Below are 17724 nucleotides of genomic sequence, written 5' to 3' on the forward strand. Positions count from 1 at the left end.
GTATCATCAGCAAAGCTTAATTTGTTATACTCTGTTTTTTCAAATAAAGCATGAATATAAATTTTAAATATGATATACTATACTACCATACCTGCTGCCCAACTAACAATTATTAAACGACATTGGCTGCTCAAAATGAATTCCTAATCTTTTTTTATCTTTTCCCAAATTTTCTTCCACTGCTTCACTTTCCTAGCTGCTTAAACCTCAGATCACCATCTTCTATGCCATTGCTACACCTTCAAAATTTTTCATTTGAAATAGACCCTTAAAAGTAACAGGGTAATTCCAGATTAGGAAAATTACTCAGTCTTTTCTTAAATTATTTAGTGTGTCAGAAAATTATTTTATATATTAACAACTCTTTATGTGAAGAATTTGTTCTTTACATCATTCATTTTCGTTACATTAGGTACCATTTTCTCGTATGAACTTCCAATTACTAGTGTCACTTCTTCAGCTTCAACTCAAACATAGATCATCAGTTGTTACTCAGAACCATCTGTCTTACTCACATGTCCTGACTTAATGGGGAAGTTACGTAAAGACAAATATCTATCTTTAAGCAATACTTGCAATATTTCCTACAGTCATGTTTTTGATCTGAGTTATAGTTTCACTCTTACCATAAAACATTTGGAGGTGGAAAAGCTTTGACTTTTATTGGGAAACGGTAGACTGCCTGACCAGCAAGCACTTCAGCAACGCATGATTTCCGGCATCTGGCATTGATAAATGGTTTTTCTGTTCAGGATAGATTAAAAAAACAAGAAAACTGGTTTTAATGATTAAAAATAGTTACTTTATGGACAGTTTACTTGAAATTCGTAATATACAATGATAATTTTCCCATCTTCACATGCTGTAAAATGCAAATACCAGAGGTAGATAACAAATTCCTGATGTAACTTGAAACAAAAGCATGCAAAAGAATTGATGATTATATAAATTATCAGTACAACACATATCTATAAAGCCTCAAGGTACACCTAAAATCTGTTCTGTTTTTAATTTATCAATTCTATAAAACTGCTTTCTTAAAAAGTGTGGTATATAATCAATGACAGACACCTACAGTAGCTACTATGGATTCCAAGGTTGCTTTTAAACCAAAACATTGGAACAAGTAAATCAGGTGGAGCAAAGTAAATATACTGAAATACTCCATAATATGATCCATGTGTGATATCACAACAATTATATTAAACCAAAGCTTCACTGTGGTTTTCAAGAACCCAGAACTGCTTTAAAAGCATAGTTGAACTAACAAGTGCTATTTTGAAAGTAACGCTTCTTGTCCAGGTAACATTACCAAGTTTTCCTGTTACACAAAAAAAGAGGTGGGTGCATTCTCTGATGAACTGTCTGCCCTAATTAACTGGCCAACATTTATTCTCAACCAGTAGTAAATAAAATAAATTAAACAATCATATTTTCTAACACTATTGTGTGACGTACAGTATGCAAATTGGCCACAGTATTTTTCTACAAAAACAGAAGTAATTCTACTTTAAGCCAGAAGTAATACATTGGTTGAAAAGTATTGTGATTGTATCCTGAGGACACAAATAGCATTGTACAGTTGTTTAAGATCAGTATTATTTATCATATGTACATTGAAAAATTAAGTGAATGCATCGTTTGTGTTAACAACCGGCACAGTCCGAGGGGCAGCCTGCAAGTGTCACTATGCTTCTGGCACCAGTGTAGAATGCCAACAACTTACTAACCTGAATGTCTTTGAATTGTGGGAGGAAACTGAAGCACCCAGAGGAAACACATGCAGTCACAGGGAGAATGTACAAACTCTTTACAGTCAGCAATGGGAATTGGACATCAATCGTTGACTGCTATGCTACCATGCCGTCCTGTACTTTAATCCTCCATCCCTTTCTGAGTAACCTGTGTGTGGCCTTCTCTACTTTTATAATGAAGTCCAATACATGCTTAAGGAACAGCAACTTCCATCATTGCATAGTGCTGTCTTCCAGGCTCGATATCAAAATTTTAAAATTCTACATCTTGCTTTCTCTGTCCGAATTGATTATTTTTGCTGTGATTTTGACTCAGTTTCCCCTTTCCATTTGCACATCCTGACTTGCTAATTGAAACATGCCATATTTTTTGCCTATTTCGTTAACACCCATCCAGAAATCAACGCTAGCCACAAGCCATCATAGATAGTCACTTTGTTCTATCCACCCTCCCGTTATTTATCACTTATTTTTATTTAGAGATACAGCATGGTAACAGGTCCTTCGGGGACAATGAACCTGTGCTGCCCAATTACATCTGTGAACATTAACCTACTAGCCTATACATCTTTGGAATGTGGGGAGAAACCAGAGCACTTGGAGGAAACCCACACAGTCATGGGGAGAACATACAAACTCCTCACTGGCAGGGTGGGAATTGAACCCCGGTCACTGGTGCTGTAAAGCAATGCACTAACCCTTACGCTACCATAATTTGACTGCAACTTAAAACTTTTTGCTTTCATTGTTCTGACAGAAAGACTTCATCCTGAAATGTTAACTCTGTTTCTTTTATCATCTATGTTGCATGACCTGCTGAGAATTTATGTTTGCCTTATATAAATCTATTAACTTTGAAGATAAACTGATAAATGAGATACATTAGTGCTTTGCTGAAAATGGTTCTTTTATATTTCATTACTTAGAGCAGATTTTACAGATTCATACTTGATGGAAGCAGATCTCTCTAATTCCTGGGCACAAGGTATATTTTATCCAGTCACCTTGATTCCTCATTTTATTTTCCTTGTTTAATTACGTTAAAAATTGTTCTATAATATTAGGAGAAAAGAAGATCTATTATAATGGAAAAATATTGAAAGACCAGAGCAAATTTAGTCAGGATAAAATGCAGAATTCATCTGATACAAAAATATACATTGCATACAAAATAACCTCCATACTGAAGTTACATATTTTTTCAGATAAATTCTGCCAATGTTCAAGTGTAAATGCTGGCATTAAGTTCTCAGACCTGCCTGATCCTTTCAGGTCAGTATGCTATATGGAGTGGAAGAATAAACAATAAGGATTTCTAGGACTTGGGTGTAAATGTATATTTTGATTTTGGGAATATTGTTATTTCTTACCATAAACATGGACGGTCGCTTTTCTTTTTTTTATGGTTTCTCCACTCCTTACTTGGCATATATAGTTCCCTTTGTCTGATGTGACCACTTTGTCAATAACAAGGATGCTGTAGAATGTATTTATCATACGATCTGTCTGGTCAATTCTTTTTGTTATAGAATTGTTTCTATTTCCCTGAAAAAAACAATTAGAAATAATTAGCTTTGCCTATAACAAGCTGCGACTTCAGCCAGTAGAGGATTATTGTTTAAGTTTTGTTACAATAACATCAATTACATAAATGAACAAAATGTAGAAATCCAGTTCTGCTAGTTGATGCAAATTAGACATTAGGTTCTTGATAATGACATATTATCATAATTAAACACAAACGTACCCATAAGCAATTGGGTAGATTGTGTACTGGTAGCAGTGGGACATAAAGAAGCTGGCTGAGGAACTCAGTGGGTTGAGCAGTATCCGAGGGGAGGAGAGGAATTGTCACCATTTTGGGTCGAGACCCTGCATAAGGACTGAGAGTGGAAAGGGAACGTAGCCTGTATATAGAGGAGAGGGGGAAGAGTGAAACAGTAGATTCACAAAGATGTCCCTGCAACAAGGCAGAAATGGGTCAAAACAGGTGGGATCTGAGAGGGAGCCAGGCACAGGGACCTTTGGGGAGAGAGATAGAGGGGTGGGGATGGGGACCAGCTATACTGGGTATGGATGAATGACCAGGTCATCGTGAAGGAAGGAGTTAGGTGCAAGAATCAGGCTGTCAGTGGGAAAGCTCAAAAGATAAACAGCCCTGGGAGGGAAAAACAAGTACTTGAAAGTGGACTGATTCCCCATGATCAATTCCCTATCAGCAGTAGTGAGGTCCTCCCCCTTCCTCCTTCTCTGCAACTAAACTTTTCCTAGTTCTAATAAACAGTGATCAACCTGAAATACCAATGTTGTTTCTCTTTTCACAGATGCTATCTTATCTGCTAAATAATTCCGGGTAATCCTGTTTTCATTTATACTCTATTTTAATTGCAGATCAGGTATAAATCAGAATAACTAATACATCAATATTTTGTTTCACAACCTTCCTTGTAATTTAAATAATTTCTTTTATTTCTAAATTTGGTTAATATTTTGTTCCAGTATTGGTTTTACTTCTTTAAATAAAATCTATTTCATTTTGTACTTATTTTTTCTTTGCAAGTGAAAAGCAATTTGTCACACTTTGCAGGTATAACACGCATAACAACCTTTTCCTGTGTTGCAATTCATTATGTTCTTCTCATTAATTTCAACAGGAAGGGAGAGGGGAAATATGAATTTCAGATTAGGTTGCTTCTGTAATGATTCATACACAACTATGTTCCAAAAATAAAAACAATGTTAGAAAATTGTTACTCGTATCACGTTTTCAAAGCAGTAAATCAGACAAGTTGTTTGTGTGATCATAACATAACTTTTTACTTCAGAAACATGGTGAAAATAAATCTTCCCTTTTCATTATGTTAAAGTATTCCTCTGATATTCCTTAGAAACAATTTTATTATAAATTACACGAAAAATTGTATGCATTCTGGGGAGTGCCTTTAACTGACCGTATTTTACATAAATATGCAAAAAGACTTGTAGATTTACCTATCAAGCATTACAAAATCACAGCATGATAAAATTCAAAGAAGTGGCTAAAATTCTACAGCAAATAGTGAGCCATAAAAACAATTTCAAAAGTCTTCTTTTTCTTTTTTTACGATTTTAGCACCATTGGAAAAAGTAGTATTTATTGCCCCTACTGCCCAATAACAAGGCAGTAGTAAATAAGTTTCTTAAACCACTGTAGTCTTTCTAGGGCTGGCACTCCATGTTTCTGTAGGGTAAGAAGTTCAAGGTCTTAAACCCAAGAACAACTTAGGAAGGGCAAAATACTTCCAAATCAAAATGGCTTGGACCTAGAGTGAAACCTGTAGCTATTGGTGTTTCCATACCAGCTGCTTTTTTTTGTTGGTGGTAGAGGTCATGGGTTTGGGAGATCTTGTGACAAAAGGTTGAAGGAGCAGCAAAATGTATTTTGTAGATAGTACACAAAGCACTGTGTGTAGGTTGTGGTGAGAATTAATGTTCAAGATTGTGGATGAGCACCACAATGGATTACTTTGTCTTAGGTGGTGTTAAGTTTCTTGAGCTGTACTCGTCAAGCAAGCCTAAACATTTCCTTTTGAGGATGATGCAGGATGTTACAGGACGGTAAGTGGTTGGCGGGGGAGGGGCGGGGTGGATGGCAGAGGTTGTAGCTGTGGTGAACAAATTCACTTAAAAATTGCATTAAATTGCATTGAAATTATTTTCGATGCTTTTTCTTATAGCATGCGTTATCAGAGTTACATTCCTAGCTTAATAGGTGAACAGAATATGATAAAGTGTTTAGTTTAAACGTTCTTATTATTTTGTATTAATTCAGCAATAGAACCATAGAATCTGATAGTTTTATATGGAATTTCAGTTTGGAGGGATATCATAATGTAAAATGTGTCATTAAAGGCTGCAATTTTTTTGTCACTTTCCAGACTCTCTGCCAATCTATTTGTTCATAGATTTGAACTTGTAGTGTAATGTATACCAGCATTTCTTGGTAACTCTGAAGGGCAAGAGAAAGAGGCCCATAAGTAAAAGCTGAGTTATCAAATAAACTTTGTTTTTAATGGCTTTGAAGTATGTATCCTGCTTTAAGACACCTACTTTACCAGGGAAATCCCAGGAAATCTCAACTCTTGCATTCAGTTCTGTGGTCACTGTGCACTTTATAGCAAATGATCTTCCACTCAGCATTTTCACTGGACTGGTCACGTTCAGCTCTACACTTCTGATGCTGCTGACTAAATTTTAAACATCAAAATAAAATTAATACTCTAGAAAACCCAGACATTTCAATACCATTTCATATTTATCTAAAATGCTGTATAAACAGATTTTCTTTCCTGGAATAAAATATGAATTAGCCAAATAATGTATAATAAAGTATATTTGCACATGAGCTATGATATGCAATAGCTTTAATTATTTAAAAGAAAGATATAAAACAGAACATAGAGCAGTACAGCACAAGAACAGACCTTTCAGCCCATTATATTGCGCCAAATTGTAAGTACCTGCAAAAAAAATTAATCTCAGGCTAGTATTTGGTGACATATATTTACTTAGACAATAAATTAACTTAGAAATATGATCTTTGAAACTAATTAAATTAGTATCAAATGCCTAGCTAAACTAATCCCTTCTGCCTACAGAATGTCCATATCCATCCATTTCCTTCACATTCATATGCCTATCACAGAGTCTTTCGAGCACCTCTATTATACTTGCCTCAACTACCACCCCAGGCAGTGCATTCTGTATGTGCACCTCTGTCTGTATAAAACGCTTGCCCCACACATCTCCTCGAAACTATGCCCTCTCAACTTAAAGACATGCCCTTTAGCATTAAACATTCCCATCCTGGGATAAAGATGCTGACTGTCTACTCTATCTATGCCTTTCCATAAATTTATAAACCTCTGTCAGATCTCCTCTCAGTCTCTGCTGCTCCCGAAACAACTACTCAGGTTTTTCCAACTGCTCCATATAGCAAGTGCCTTCTAATCTGGGCAGCATCCTGGTAAACCTCTTCTGCACCCACTTCAAAGTCTTGACATCACCAAAGCTGAATGCAGTACTCAAGAAGCAGTGTAGGTAGAGCTTTATCAAGCGGCAACATAACATCACAACCCTTGAACTACATTTCTCAACTAGCAAAGGCAAGTTATGCCATATGTCTTCTTTACCACCTTATCAGCCTGTGCAGCCACATTCAGGAAGCTATAGACATCAATACTGTTAGGGGTTTTACCATTAACTGTGTACTTTATATTTGATTCCCCAAAGATCGGCAGCACTTTTTTGTCCATTGCTGTTTATGCTTTCTCTTCTGTTGCTTTTATATCTGTTTTCTGATCTAAAGAACATGCAGTTTATTGAACCATATAGATGGAACAACTCTGTGTATAATGTAGAATAACTATGTTTCCTTCGTACTGGGATGCTCAATCTAGTATGCCCAACTAATCACTACATTCATAAAACTAATTTTTACATAATATTTTACATTTTGAGTGGAGTAGTTTCTTCAGTCAAGTTAATTCACTCAATTCGGCCAGGAATTATCAATCTGCATTGGGCCCGCAATTTATTGCATTTGATGACAGCGCTCAAGTGGAAGTGCTCTGCATGGACCTCAAAGATGTCTGCTACTAATATCCAGTGATTTCTTTGCATGATCTTTCACTTTTTTGGCAGTAAAAATAGCATTCAGTCATCACATGAAAGGAGTTGGTAAGTCCTGCGACAGTGATCTCATCCAACTGGCTAAATAGCCAATCAAACTGGGGCATTCTCAGAATCAACAAAATCAGGAAGGAAAAATAGGACAGCTTTAGATGTATTTTTCAGTATGGAGGACTAAAGCAGACAGTTTAGAAGGTAAGAACTGAAATATCAAATGAACCTTAAAAAATATTTATTTTAAGATAAATCAAAGTTCATAAATCAAAGTAATGAGTACAGGAGATGGGATGTTACGTTGACGTTGTACAAGATGTTGGTGAGGTCAAATCTGGAGTACTATGTGCAATTCTGGTCACCTATCTACAGGAAAGATATCAATAAAATTAAAAAAGTACAAAGAAAATTTACAAGAATGTTGGGAATTGAGGACTTGAGTTATAGGCAAAAGTTTAATAGGTTGGGATTTTTTTCCTTGGTGTAGTAAAATGAGGGAATCTTTTAAAGGTATATACAATTTTGAAGGTTATAGATAGAGTAAATGCAAGCAGGCTTTTCCCACTGAAGTTTGGAGCGACTATAACTAGAGGTCAAAGGATAAGGGTGAAAGGTGAAATACTTCAGGGGAACCCAAGAAGGATTCTTTTCCACTCAGGGGTAGGTATGAGTGTGAAATAAACTGCTGGCATAAGTAGTGGATGCGGATTCAATTGCAACATTTATTAGAAGTTTGGGGAAGTATGTGGATGGGAGGGTATAGAGGGCTATGGCTCGGGTAAGGTTCAACGGGACGAGGCAGAATAACAGTTTAGCATGGACTGTTTAGCATGGAATAACAGTTTAGCATAGATGGGCCAAAGGGGCTGCTTTAGATCTGTAGTATTTTGTGATGCTAAGATTCAATGTTATTAGTTAAAGGGATTAAAATCCATAATAATTGTTTGTTTTTACTAGGAAATTTGCTAAGCAACAACAATGAAAATGCAAATAAATATAATATAACTAAGTGTAACATTTTCAGGGTACTTCAAATTAAATAGTTCATAAGCAGGTGATATTTTCATCAATGCACTGTTTACACTTGATTCCAAGAAAGAAGTTTACAGAACAGTGCAAATGATGGAGTAGTATTGAATCACTGACAGCAGCTTCAGGATTTCTGGATCGTGCAATATGCGTATAGAAATCTCAAAGTCGTTGCCTAATTCAGACTCCAATATTGGCAAATACTGATAGTTTTGTAGCTGCAAATTCGTGCTTATAATATTTGAACCAATATATACCAAAGACTATATGGTCAAGAAAATAAAAACATGGACTGGCTATTCAGAAATTGCTCTTTTAGGGAGCCATTCTAGTAATGAAAGTAGGTTAAGAGGTAACAAACAACTAACAACTATGAAGATGTTACTGCAAAGAGATAAATTTTCTGATGCAGAGAGATAATTATTTGTGACTCAATCATTAGGTTCTTTCTTTCTTTTTAAATCTTTTTATTGAATTAGTACACAAAAGGTAAACCATATAGGCGCCGATACACGGTTGCAATATAAATTTACAAGAGATATTAATACAAAAAAAATTAGTACAAACAGTGCAGTTTAAATATAAAATAACCAGGTAATAAAATAGTATACTAATTTTCAAACATGTCAATGAGGAAAAAAAAAACCCCAAAAAATCCACCGTGCAACTAAACTAAAAAGCAAAGCAAAGCAATGGGTTAACTAGGTATCAAGTAGAGTTAAAACAACTTAAAACAATCACGTCCTCAAACCCGACCTCCATCAAAAACAGTTAAAAAGCAAGAAGGGAATGTAGATATGGCCAGAGAAAGAAAAAAAAAGTTACATTAAATGAAAATGTTGAATAAAAGATCTCCAAGTCTGATCAAATTTAACTGAAGAATCATAAAGATTACTTCTGATTTTCTCCAAATTTAAGCATAGTATCATCTGGGAAAACCAAAAGAATGTAGTTGGAGCATTAATCTCCTTCCAAATGTTGTAAAATACATCTTTTCGCCATTAAAGTAAGAAATGCAATCAATCTACGGGCTGAAGGGGAAAGATTTACTGGAAATTTTAGGTAATCCAAAGATAGCAGTAATAGGATGGGAAGAAATATCTATGTTCAATACCTTTGAAATAATATTAAAAATATCTTTCCAAAAAGTTTCCAGAGTAGGACAGGCCCAAAACATATGAGTTAAGGAAGCTATCTCCCCATGACATCTGTCACACAAAGGGTTAATATGAGAATAAAAAACTAGCTAATTCATCTTTAGACATGTGTGCTCTATGGACAACTTTAAATTGAATTAGGGAGTGTTTAGAACAGATAGAGGAAGTATTAACTAGTTGTAAAATATGCGCCCAGTCATCCACCGGAATAGTAAGACCCAATTCCTTTTCCCAATCTGACCTAATCTTATCAAATGAAGCTTCCCTAAGTTTCATAATAGTATTATAAATAATAGCCGTTACACCTTTCTGACATGGATTAAGGTTAATTATAGTGTCTAAAATATATGTAGAAGATAGCGTCGGAAAGGAAGAAAGTATAGTACTTAGGAAATTTCTAACTTGGAGATATCTAAAAAAATGTATTCTTGGTAAGTTATATTTATTAGATAATTGCTCAAAAGACATAAGGGAACCATCTAAAAATGAATCCAAAAACCGTGAAATACCATTAGTCTTCCAAATTTGAAAGGCACGGTCAGTGGAAGTGGGAGGGAAGAATATGTTACCTAAAATAGGAATTGCAAGCCCAAATTTATTGAGATCGAAAAATTTTTGGAATTGAAACCAAATACGTAAGGTATATTTAACTATCGGGTTACAAACCAGTTTACAGCGTTACAAATCAAAAGGAAGAGAAGAACCTAAAATGGAGCCAAGTGCATAACATTGAGCAGATTGTAATTCCAATACTACCCATTTAGGAATGGATAGTGTACCTTGATCAAGTAACCATAATTTCATATGTCGAATATTAATTGCCCAATAATAGAATCTAAAGTTAGGTAATGCAAAACCTCCATCTCTCTTAGCTTTCTGTAGATGTATTTTACCCAATCTCGGGTTTTTATTTTGCCAAATAAATGAAGAAATTTTAGAGTCAACTTTATCAAAAAAGGATTTGGGAACAAAAATCGGTAGTGCCTGAAATACATATAAGAATTTTGGAAGAATAAACATCTTAACAGCATTAATACGACCAATCAAAGTTAAATAAAATGGAGACTATTTAAATGAAAGTTGAGTAATGTGATCGATTAAAGGTAGGAAATTAGTCTTAAATAAATCTTTATGTTTTCAGGTAACTTTAATCCCAAGATATGAAAAATGATTATTAACCAATTTAAACAGAAGATTCTGATATAAGGGAACTTGCTTATTAATCGGAAAAAGTTCACTCTTACCGAGATTTAACTTATAACCTGAAAAAAGACTAAATGGTGCTAATAAAGCTAAAGTGGCAGGAATAGATTTTTGAGGATTAGAAATATATAAAAGTAAATCATCAGCATAAAGTGATACTTTGTGGGACTTTAAACCCCGAGTTATCCCAATAATATTTAGAGATTCTCGGATAGCAATTGCAAGAGGTTCTAATGCAATATCAAATAATAAAGGACTAAGAGGACAACCTTGTCTGGTAACTCGGAAAAGAGGAAAAAAAGGTGAGCTTAAAGAGTTAGTACGAACCGAGGCCATAGGAGAATGATATAACAATTTGGTCCAGGATATGAATTTCGGGCTGAAATTGAACATTTCAAGCACCTTAAATAAGTAAGGCCATTCGACTCTGTCGAAGGCTTTTTCAGCGTCTAAGGAAATGACACATTCAGGATCATTTTGCGAGGGGGTATAAACAATGTTTAACAGTGTACGAATATTATAAAAAGAGTAACGACCTTTAATAAAACCCGTTCGGTCTTCGGAAATAATATAAGGAAGTGCTTTTTCTAATCTGTTTGCTAATAATTTAGAAAAAATTTTAGAATCAACATTTAATAAGGATATCGGTCTATAAGATGCACATTGAGTAGGAACTTTATCCTTCTTTAATATTAAAGAGATCGAAGCTCTATAGAAAGATTCAGGAAGTTTATCAAGTTTTAATGAGGCCTCCAGAACCCTGAATAACCAAGGAATTAATGAAGATGCAAAATATTTATAAAATTCCACAGTAAACCCATCAGGACCAGGGGCTTTCCCAAATCATCAGGTTATGAAAATAAAATTTAACAAGTATGAAAGCACAATATGATGAAAATGATACACACCATTTACTACAATAGTAAATAAGTGTTGCTACAAACCTCTCCTATGTGTTAAGTAGTATGAATAAAATGTCTTTCCATTCACAGTGGTTTCACATGATAGCAGGCCAATAAACTTGTAAGTGGGTCTGGGAATAACAAAGCCTTGTTTACTATCCCACATGACTTCCTTTCCATCAATGGTAAAGGGTAAAGAATTCTGAAAACACAGGCAGAAGTTATATCAATACAGCGGTTTATTTAAAGGTGGGAATAAATTATTCTAGCTATTTTTAGTTTTAAAATGTGGATTAAAATACTGCTCATTGTTTTGAAATTTAAAGCAAATGCTGCATCAAACTATTAGTACATTTATTCAAATTTACCACCATAGTTTACTATTCCATTTATTCACACTCTGAAAAAAGTGAGTCACCATTCAGAGGTTCCAAATATGTCAAAGATTATCTGAAGAGGTCTTTTCTTTAACCCTTCTTCCGTCACCATGCCTTCAAATTTATTCTTCCAAATATAAAATTAAACCAATGTGACCATGTCATATTGACATTAGAGCATACATCTGAAGTTTGATTCAACAATTTAAAAATATATACAGTTTTTAATCTATCTTTCTGACTTACAAAATGTACTTCAAGTAGTCAAAGTGTTTGAAACTTTCATAGAACATAGAACAGTATGGCACAGTAAAGGCCATTTGGCCCACAATGTTGTGCCAACCTTCTAACTTACTCCCAGATCAATCTTACCCTTCCTTCCCACATAGCCTTCCATTTTTTTCTTACATTTATGTACCTATCTAAGAGCCTCTTACATCTTCTTAATGTGCCTGTTTCTATCATCACCGTTCATGGTGCATTCCATGCAAGTACCACTCTGTGTATAAAAATCTATCTCTACCAACCTCCCTCCCCCATACTTCCCTCTAATCGCCTTAAAAATATATTCTCTCGTATTAGCCATTGTCACTCTGGGAAAAAGGTGCTGGCCGTCCATGCATATTGAGTGATCAAAACTTGGATACCATCAACCAGACCAATGCGAGTTGGTAACGCTAGCACTTTGTGAATTTATCATTTACTTTATTTTCATCAGGAATTTGCTTTACTTTAATAATGTTAAAAGTTCTGATGTATTTGAATATGAATCAAAGGACATTAAAGGCAAACCTAAAATTTTATAATTAATTTTATTGACTTTTTTCTAGCACTTCATGGAAAAAAAATGGTGTTTCATTCAACATTTCTGATCTATACAAAGAACACACAATACAAAGACAATTTATTGTAAAATTAACTAGTCTGAGTCATAGAATGATGCAGACAGTCAAAAAACACAGAAACAGGCCTTGCTACCCATCTATGGTAACTAATTTTGCCCATCAACACTAAATCCCATTTGCCAGCATTCAGACTGTATTCCTTCTACCTTGTCTACTTAAGGGTCTATTTAAACATCTTTTGAAAGATCAATGGAGAGGTGCATGGTCAGAAACACACTGGGGCTTTCACTGAACACATTTACTTTTGGCTAATAAGCAGATGAATTATCTGCACATACTGACAAACCTCATATTATAGTTTCAGTTGTAACTGATCATGCATTCAGCATTTCATCTCATAATAAAACCAATACATCTGTACTGAATACATCTAACCTACCTCCATTCAAAACCAATACATCTGTACTGAATACATCTAACCTACCTCCATTCAAATACATACTTAAAGGCTTTCTGATCATAGGGTTGGAGTTCTAGAGATATCATGTATGGAAAGATATCAACAATATGAAAAATATGCATCTCACTAAAGTGAAATGGATACACAGTAAAAAAAAACTACCAATTCCAGACATGGAATTGAGTTCCTTAACTTCTGCATTAACTTCCTCCTGGTCGTAAATTAGAATTGTATACAGCAGTACAACTAGAGTACTATGCACAGTTCTGAACCACTTACCATAAGAAAGGGTACAATAGGATTGGAAATAGTCCAAAAAAATTCACCATCTATTTCATGGAATAAGAAGATTGGCATCTCAACAGAGACTTAACAGACTGAGTCTTATTCTTTCGAGTTTAGAAGAATGAGGGGTGATCTATTGAAATACTATATATACTATAAATACTATAGTAAATACTATATAGAGCAGGACAAGGGACAGGCTTGAAACAAGGTGGCCTATTCCTGTTCCTATTTTCTTATCCTGTGAAAGAAAGTAGTAGAGATACTCTTGTTGGTCAGATCAATATTTGTGATTTCTGCTTTTATTACAAATATTCTGTATGTTTAGCATCTCGTTCTGCACATACTAAAAGAGGGCACATACTAAAAGAGGTATTACTAAACAAAATGTGAAAGTGTAGGACTACATGACAATAGATTAAGTGAAGGTTACCTCATTTTGTTAATGCCAAAACTGTTACAACCTGCTTCAGGCTGAGTGGTAAGTGATATTTTAGAACACATTTACATAAAAAGAATTTTGTGCAGATAATACCAAAGCATTTGTTTGAATATCGCTTGATGCTACTCTGCATACAATTATTGGATATAATTTGAATCTATGGAAGACAACAAAGTGTGAGAATAAACATTTTAGTGACCCAATCTAATCTGAATCACATAATGCAAAAACTTTGCATAATTTTGAAAGAATTTCTAGCCCTCACTTGTTCAAATTCTAATGGCTGAGCTGGAACTGGCTTTAAAAATTAGCTATTGCGAAGTTACACAGTATTATACCCTCTTGGCAGAAGTCATTTACATTTGAGTGAGTTCTTCTCATAGGAAGAGAGTAGCAAACAAATACAAGGATAAAAATAAAGCCAGCCATTTAGAGTAAACATTAAGTGCTTTGATGCAAAAGGAAAAAAATTACAAAACAAATGCAAAAACTTCTCTCATGTTTTCTCAGTAAGATGTTGTACAAGGGTGGGTCAGAAGGATGCCTCAAAGGATGTAGTAAACATGACATGGGCCTATCTCACAAATTTCCTGTCAACACAGGATACAGACCTTCTGTCTCTGTTCTCTGCTGCCAGCTTTGCTGCTGTATAGAAATTTCTGCTTGTGGGTTATATTGCTTTTTGAGAACTATTTTCTCCATATATGGAATTATATATTAAGAGTTTGTTTAATGCCTCTAGGACTGAATATTGAATCATGAAACATCTTGTTTTTGCTATATGTGAATGACTTTCTACCATTTAGTCATTTACTTTTCTCATTATATAGGGATCTGCTCTGAAACAGCAGTAGTATATTTAAAATCTCCTTACTATATGCAAAACCTTTTCACATATTTCTGGAACAAAATAAGATTTTTTTAAAATTCAATCTCCCGGTCAATGGTTCTGACTTCTTCCTGTTCTTTAAAATGTTTCTCTGTGCTTTCCTTGGTTTTGTTGAATAGTGGCAGATGGTATGATTAAACTGAGGAACAGTACTGACATGTCCGTGGCTAGAGTCTTGCTTAAGATGTAATATTTCATATCAAATCCCATAGTTTTCCTTTGAAAATCCTGACTGACAACATTATATACCGTTAATCCCTGATTGTAACTCTCTCTGCATAAAAATTATTTTCCTCACTTTGCCAGAAGTTCATTTCTGTGCTTCCTTGTCCATGTCATCAGGTTCAGAAATAGTGATTACTCCTCAACCATCAGGTTCTTGAATCAAAAGGGATAACTTCACTCAATTTCACTCACCCCATTACTGAACTGTTCCCACAACCTATGGACTCACTTTCAAAGACTCCTCATCTCATGTTCTTGATACTTATTGTTTATTTACTATTATTATTTTTTGTATTTGCATAGTTTATTTTCACATCAGTTGTTTGCCCATCCTGTTGGTTGCAGACTTTCATCAATTCAATTGTGTTTCTTATATTTTCTGTGAATGCCTACAAGAAAACGGATCTCAGAGTTGTATATGGTGACATATATGTACTTTGATAATAAATTGACTTAGAACTTTGATTCATCCATTATTTGGAACAATATTTCTTTATTTAACCTATCTAAATCAATCACCTTGGTACACTTACCAAATCTTCTAATCTTCTTTACTTCAGGAAGAGTAACTGCAGTTTAATATCTTAGGAATCCTAGTAAATCATATACTTTACTGATTACTCTCTCAACAATTAGTATCTTCTTCACTATTTGGATACCTGTTTCATATTTGGTAAAACACAGCAGGCCATTCAGCCCTTCAAGTCATTGTCAGTTCTCAGAAAAATTTAATTTCATTTTCTGAAGTTCTTTTCTCTCAAATGCCCATGAACTCACTTCTGATTCTCCTACCACTACTTACACTCAAGATAAAATATGGTAACCAATTAATCTACCAATGAGCAAACTTCAGAGTTGCTAAAGGTGTGAAGGAGCAACACTACCTACTGTACCACTGTCCTATCCACTTATCACCTTTCTAAGACTGGTGTCATCCAAAAATTTGATGATTTTATCCTGCACATTCTGTCGTTAAAATATTATGCAAATGCAGTGACCTCAGCACTGACTCCGAGGGAACTTATTACCTGCTACCCTCCAGAATGAAAAAGTGCTTACCACTCGCAACTTTCTGTTCACAAGGCAACTTGTTGCACTGCTACTTATAGCTCTTTCATTCCATGTGCTTCCATTTTGTTATCCCATTTTTTTGTGTGAGACTTTATCAAATGACTTCTGAAAATCAACATCTACCACATGTCTTTCATCAATCTTCTGTTACCTCATTAAAGGTATCAATGAAGTTTGTTAAGTCTGAGTAGCTTTAATCAACTCTGGTTTCTCCAGAACAGTGGTTCCTACACTCCTTTTTTGAACAAGGATGTTACATTTACCATTTTTCATTTTCTGGCATTTACCCTGTATCTAGGTAGGAATGGAAGACTGGGAGATTAAGACATCTACATTCCTTGTACACTTGCTCGTCACCAGAACATGTATTTATTTCTATATGTTTTTGAAAGAGAATGAGAATGCATGTTCAAAGTGGTAAAACCTCAATTTTCTAAACAAAATTTAATAAGCATTTTGAATACTGCATATGCTTGAATTGAACAGGATTTGGTAGAGCAGCATAACTGCTGAATAAAGCTTAATCAAGAAGAAACAAAAAGTGTGAAGTTTTCTTCCATTTTCAGAACTACTGCCTATATATTTGCATACAGCCACACATATATTGCGATTACAAGCAGTTTAATCAATCTGATGAATAAGCAATCATCTTTAGCACGAACTATCATGAATGGAAAGATCTCTTAGTAGAGTTTTGAAGCACTGTATGATAATACGTATTAACAATATTCAGTTGTTATCACATCCTACCTACCATTTTCAAAGTGACAGAGAAATGTGGGCTTGTCATCCTACATGGAATAAGTAGACTTTCTCCTTCCGTGAAGTACACAACTTTCGGAACTTCTGTGTATTGCTCCACAAATGGACTACGTTTGTCTAGAAAAGAATCAACGTTTATGTTCAGTTGAAACGTACCAAAGAATTTGATTTCTTTTGTGGCACAGACAGATGTCAACTTAGAGTTCACATAAAGCTATCTACCTCAATAAAAGAAATTCACCAGAATCTGCTACATAACCAGTCATAAACAATGCAGACATTTGATTCCAATTTTTCAGCAAAAAAGGTTACTGTCTTTAAAACAGTAAATTTTAAAAAACATAAACCATCAAGCATATAAAAAGACTCAAGGTATTTTCCTCATCTGTACCAGGTAGTGTGAGAATTCACAAAACTTTATACTTGCCTGGTTATGATTCTGCTATTACATATCCATGTCCATTATTAGTGCTGCATTTCCAAATGAGATAAATGCCAGGAACATAACAGAATGTGGTGTGATATCATATATGCAAACTGCAGTTCTAAATGCCTTTTCTTTTTAAATGTAAAGTCTGTCAACTCGAGCTTACCAGTAACAGGGTTTAATTTGAATCTCATCAAATTGAGAAGGTGAATACTATGCTAAGGTATTCAGA

The 17724-nt window shown here is 34.7% G+C and overlaps 1 protein-coding gene across 4 annotated transcripts in view; it reads right to left on the reverse strand.

Annotated features, from left to right (window-relative positions):
• flt1 (fms related receptor tyrosine kinase 1) overlaps positions 1–17724 on the reverse strand; it is a 155038-nt gene that overhangs the window by 105586 nt on the left and 31728 nt on the right. For all 4 annotated transcript variants that reach the window (XR_010018734.1, XM_063054254.1, XM_063054252.1 and 1 more), the window contains 5 exons: positions 17058–17182; positions 11752–11911; positions 5844–5980; positions 3125–3299; positions 627–744 (listed from right to left, as the gene is read on the reverse strand). Coding sequence is in view for 3 of the 4 variants with exons in the window: in XM_063054254.1 (XP_062910324.1) it covers positions 627–744; positions 3125–3299; positions 5844–5980; positions 11752–11911; positions 17058–17182 (715 nt within the window). In the remaining variant the exon portion in view is untranslated. The remainder of the gene's footprint in view (positions 1–626; positions 745–3124; positions 3300–5843; positions 5981–11751; positions 11912–17057; positions 17183–17724) is intronic.

Source organism: Mobula hypostoma, chromosome 7, assembly GCF_963921235.1.
Source record: "Mobula hypostoma chromosome 7, sMobHyp1.1, whole genome shotgun sequence".
Lineage (NCBI taxonomy): Eukaryota > Metazoa > Chordata > Chondrichthyes > Myliobatiformes > Myliobatidae > Mobula > Mobula hypostoma.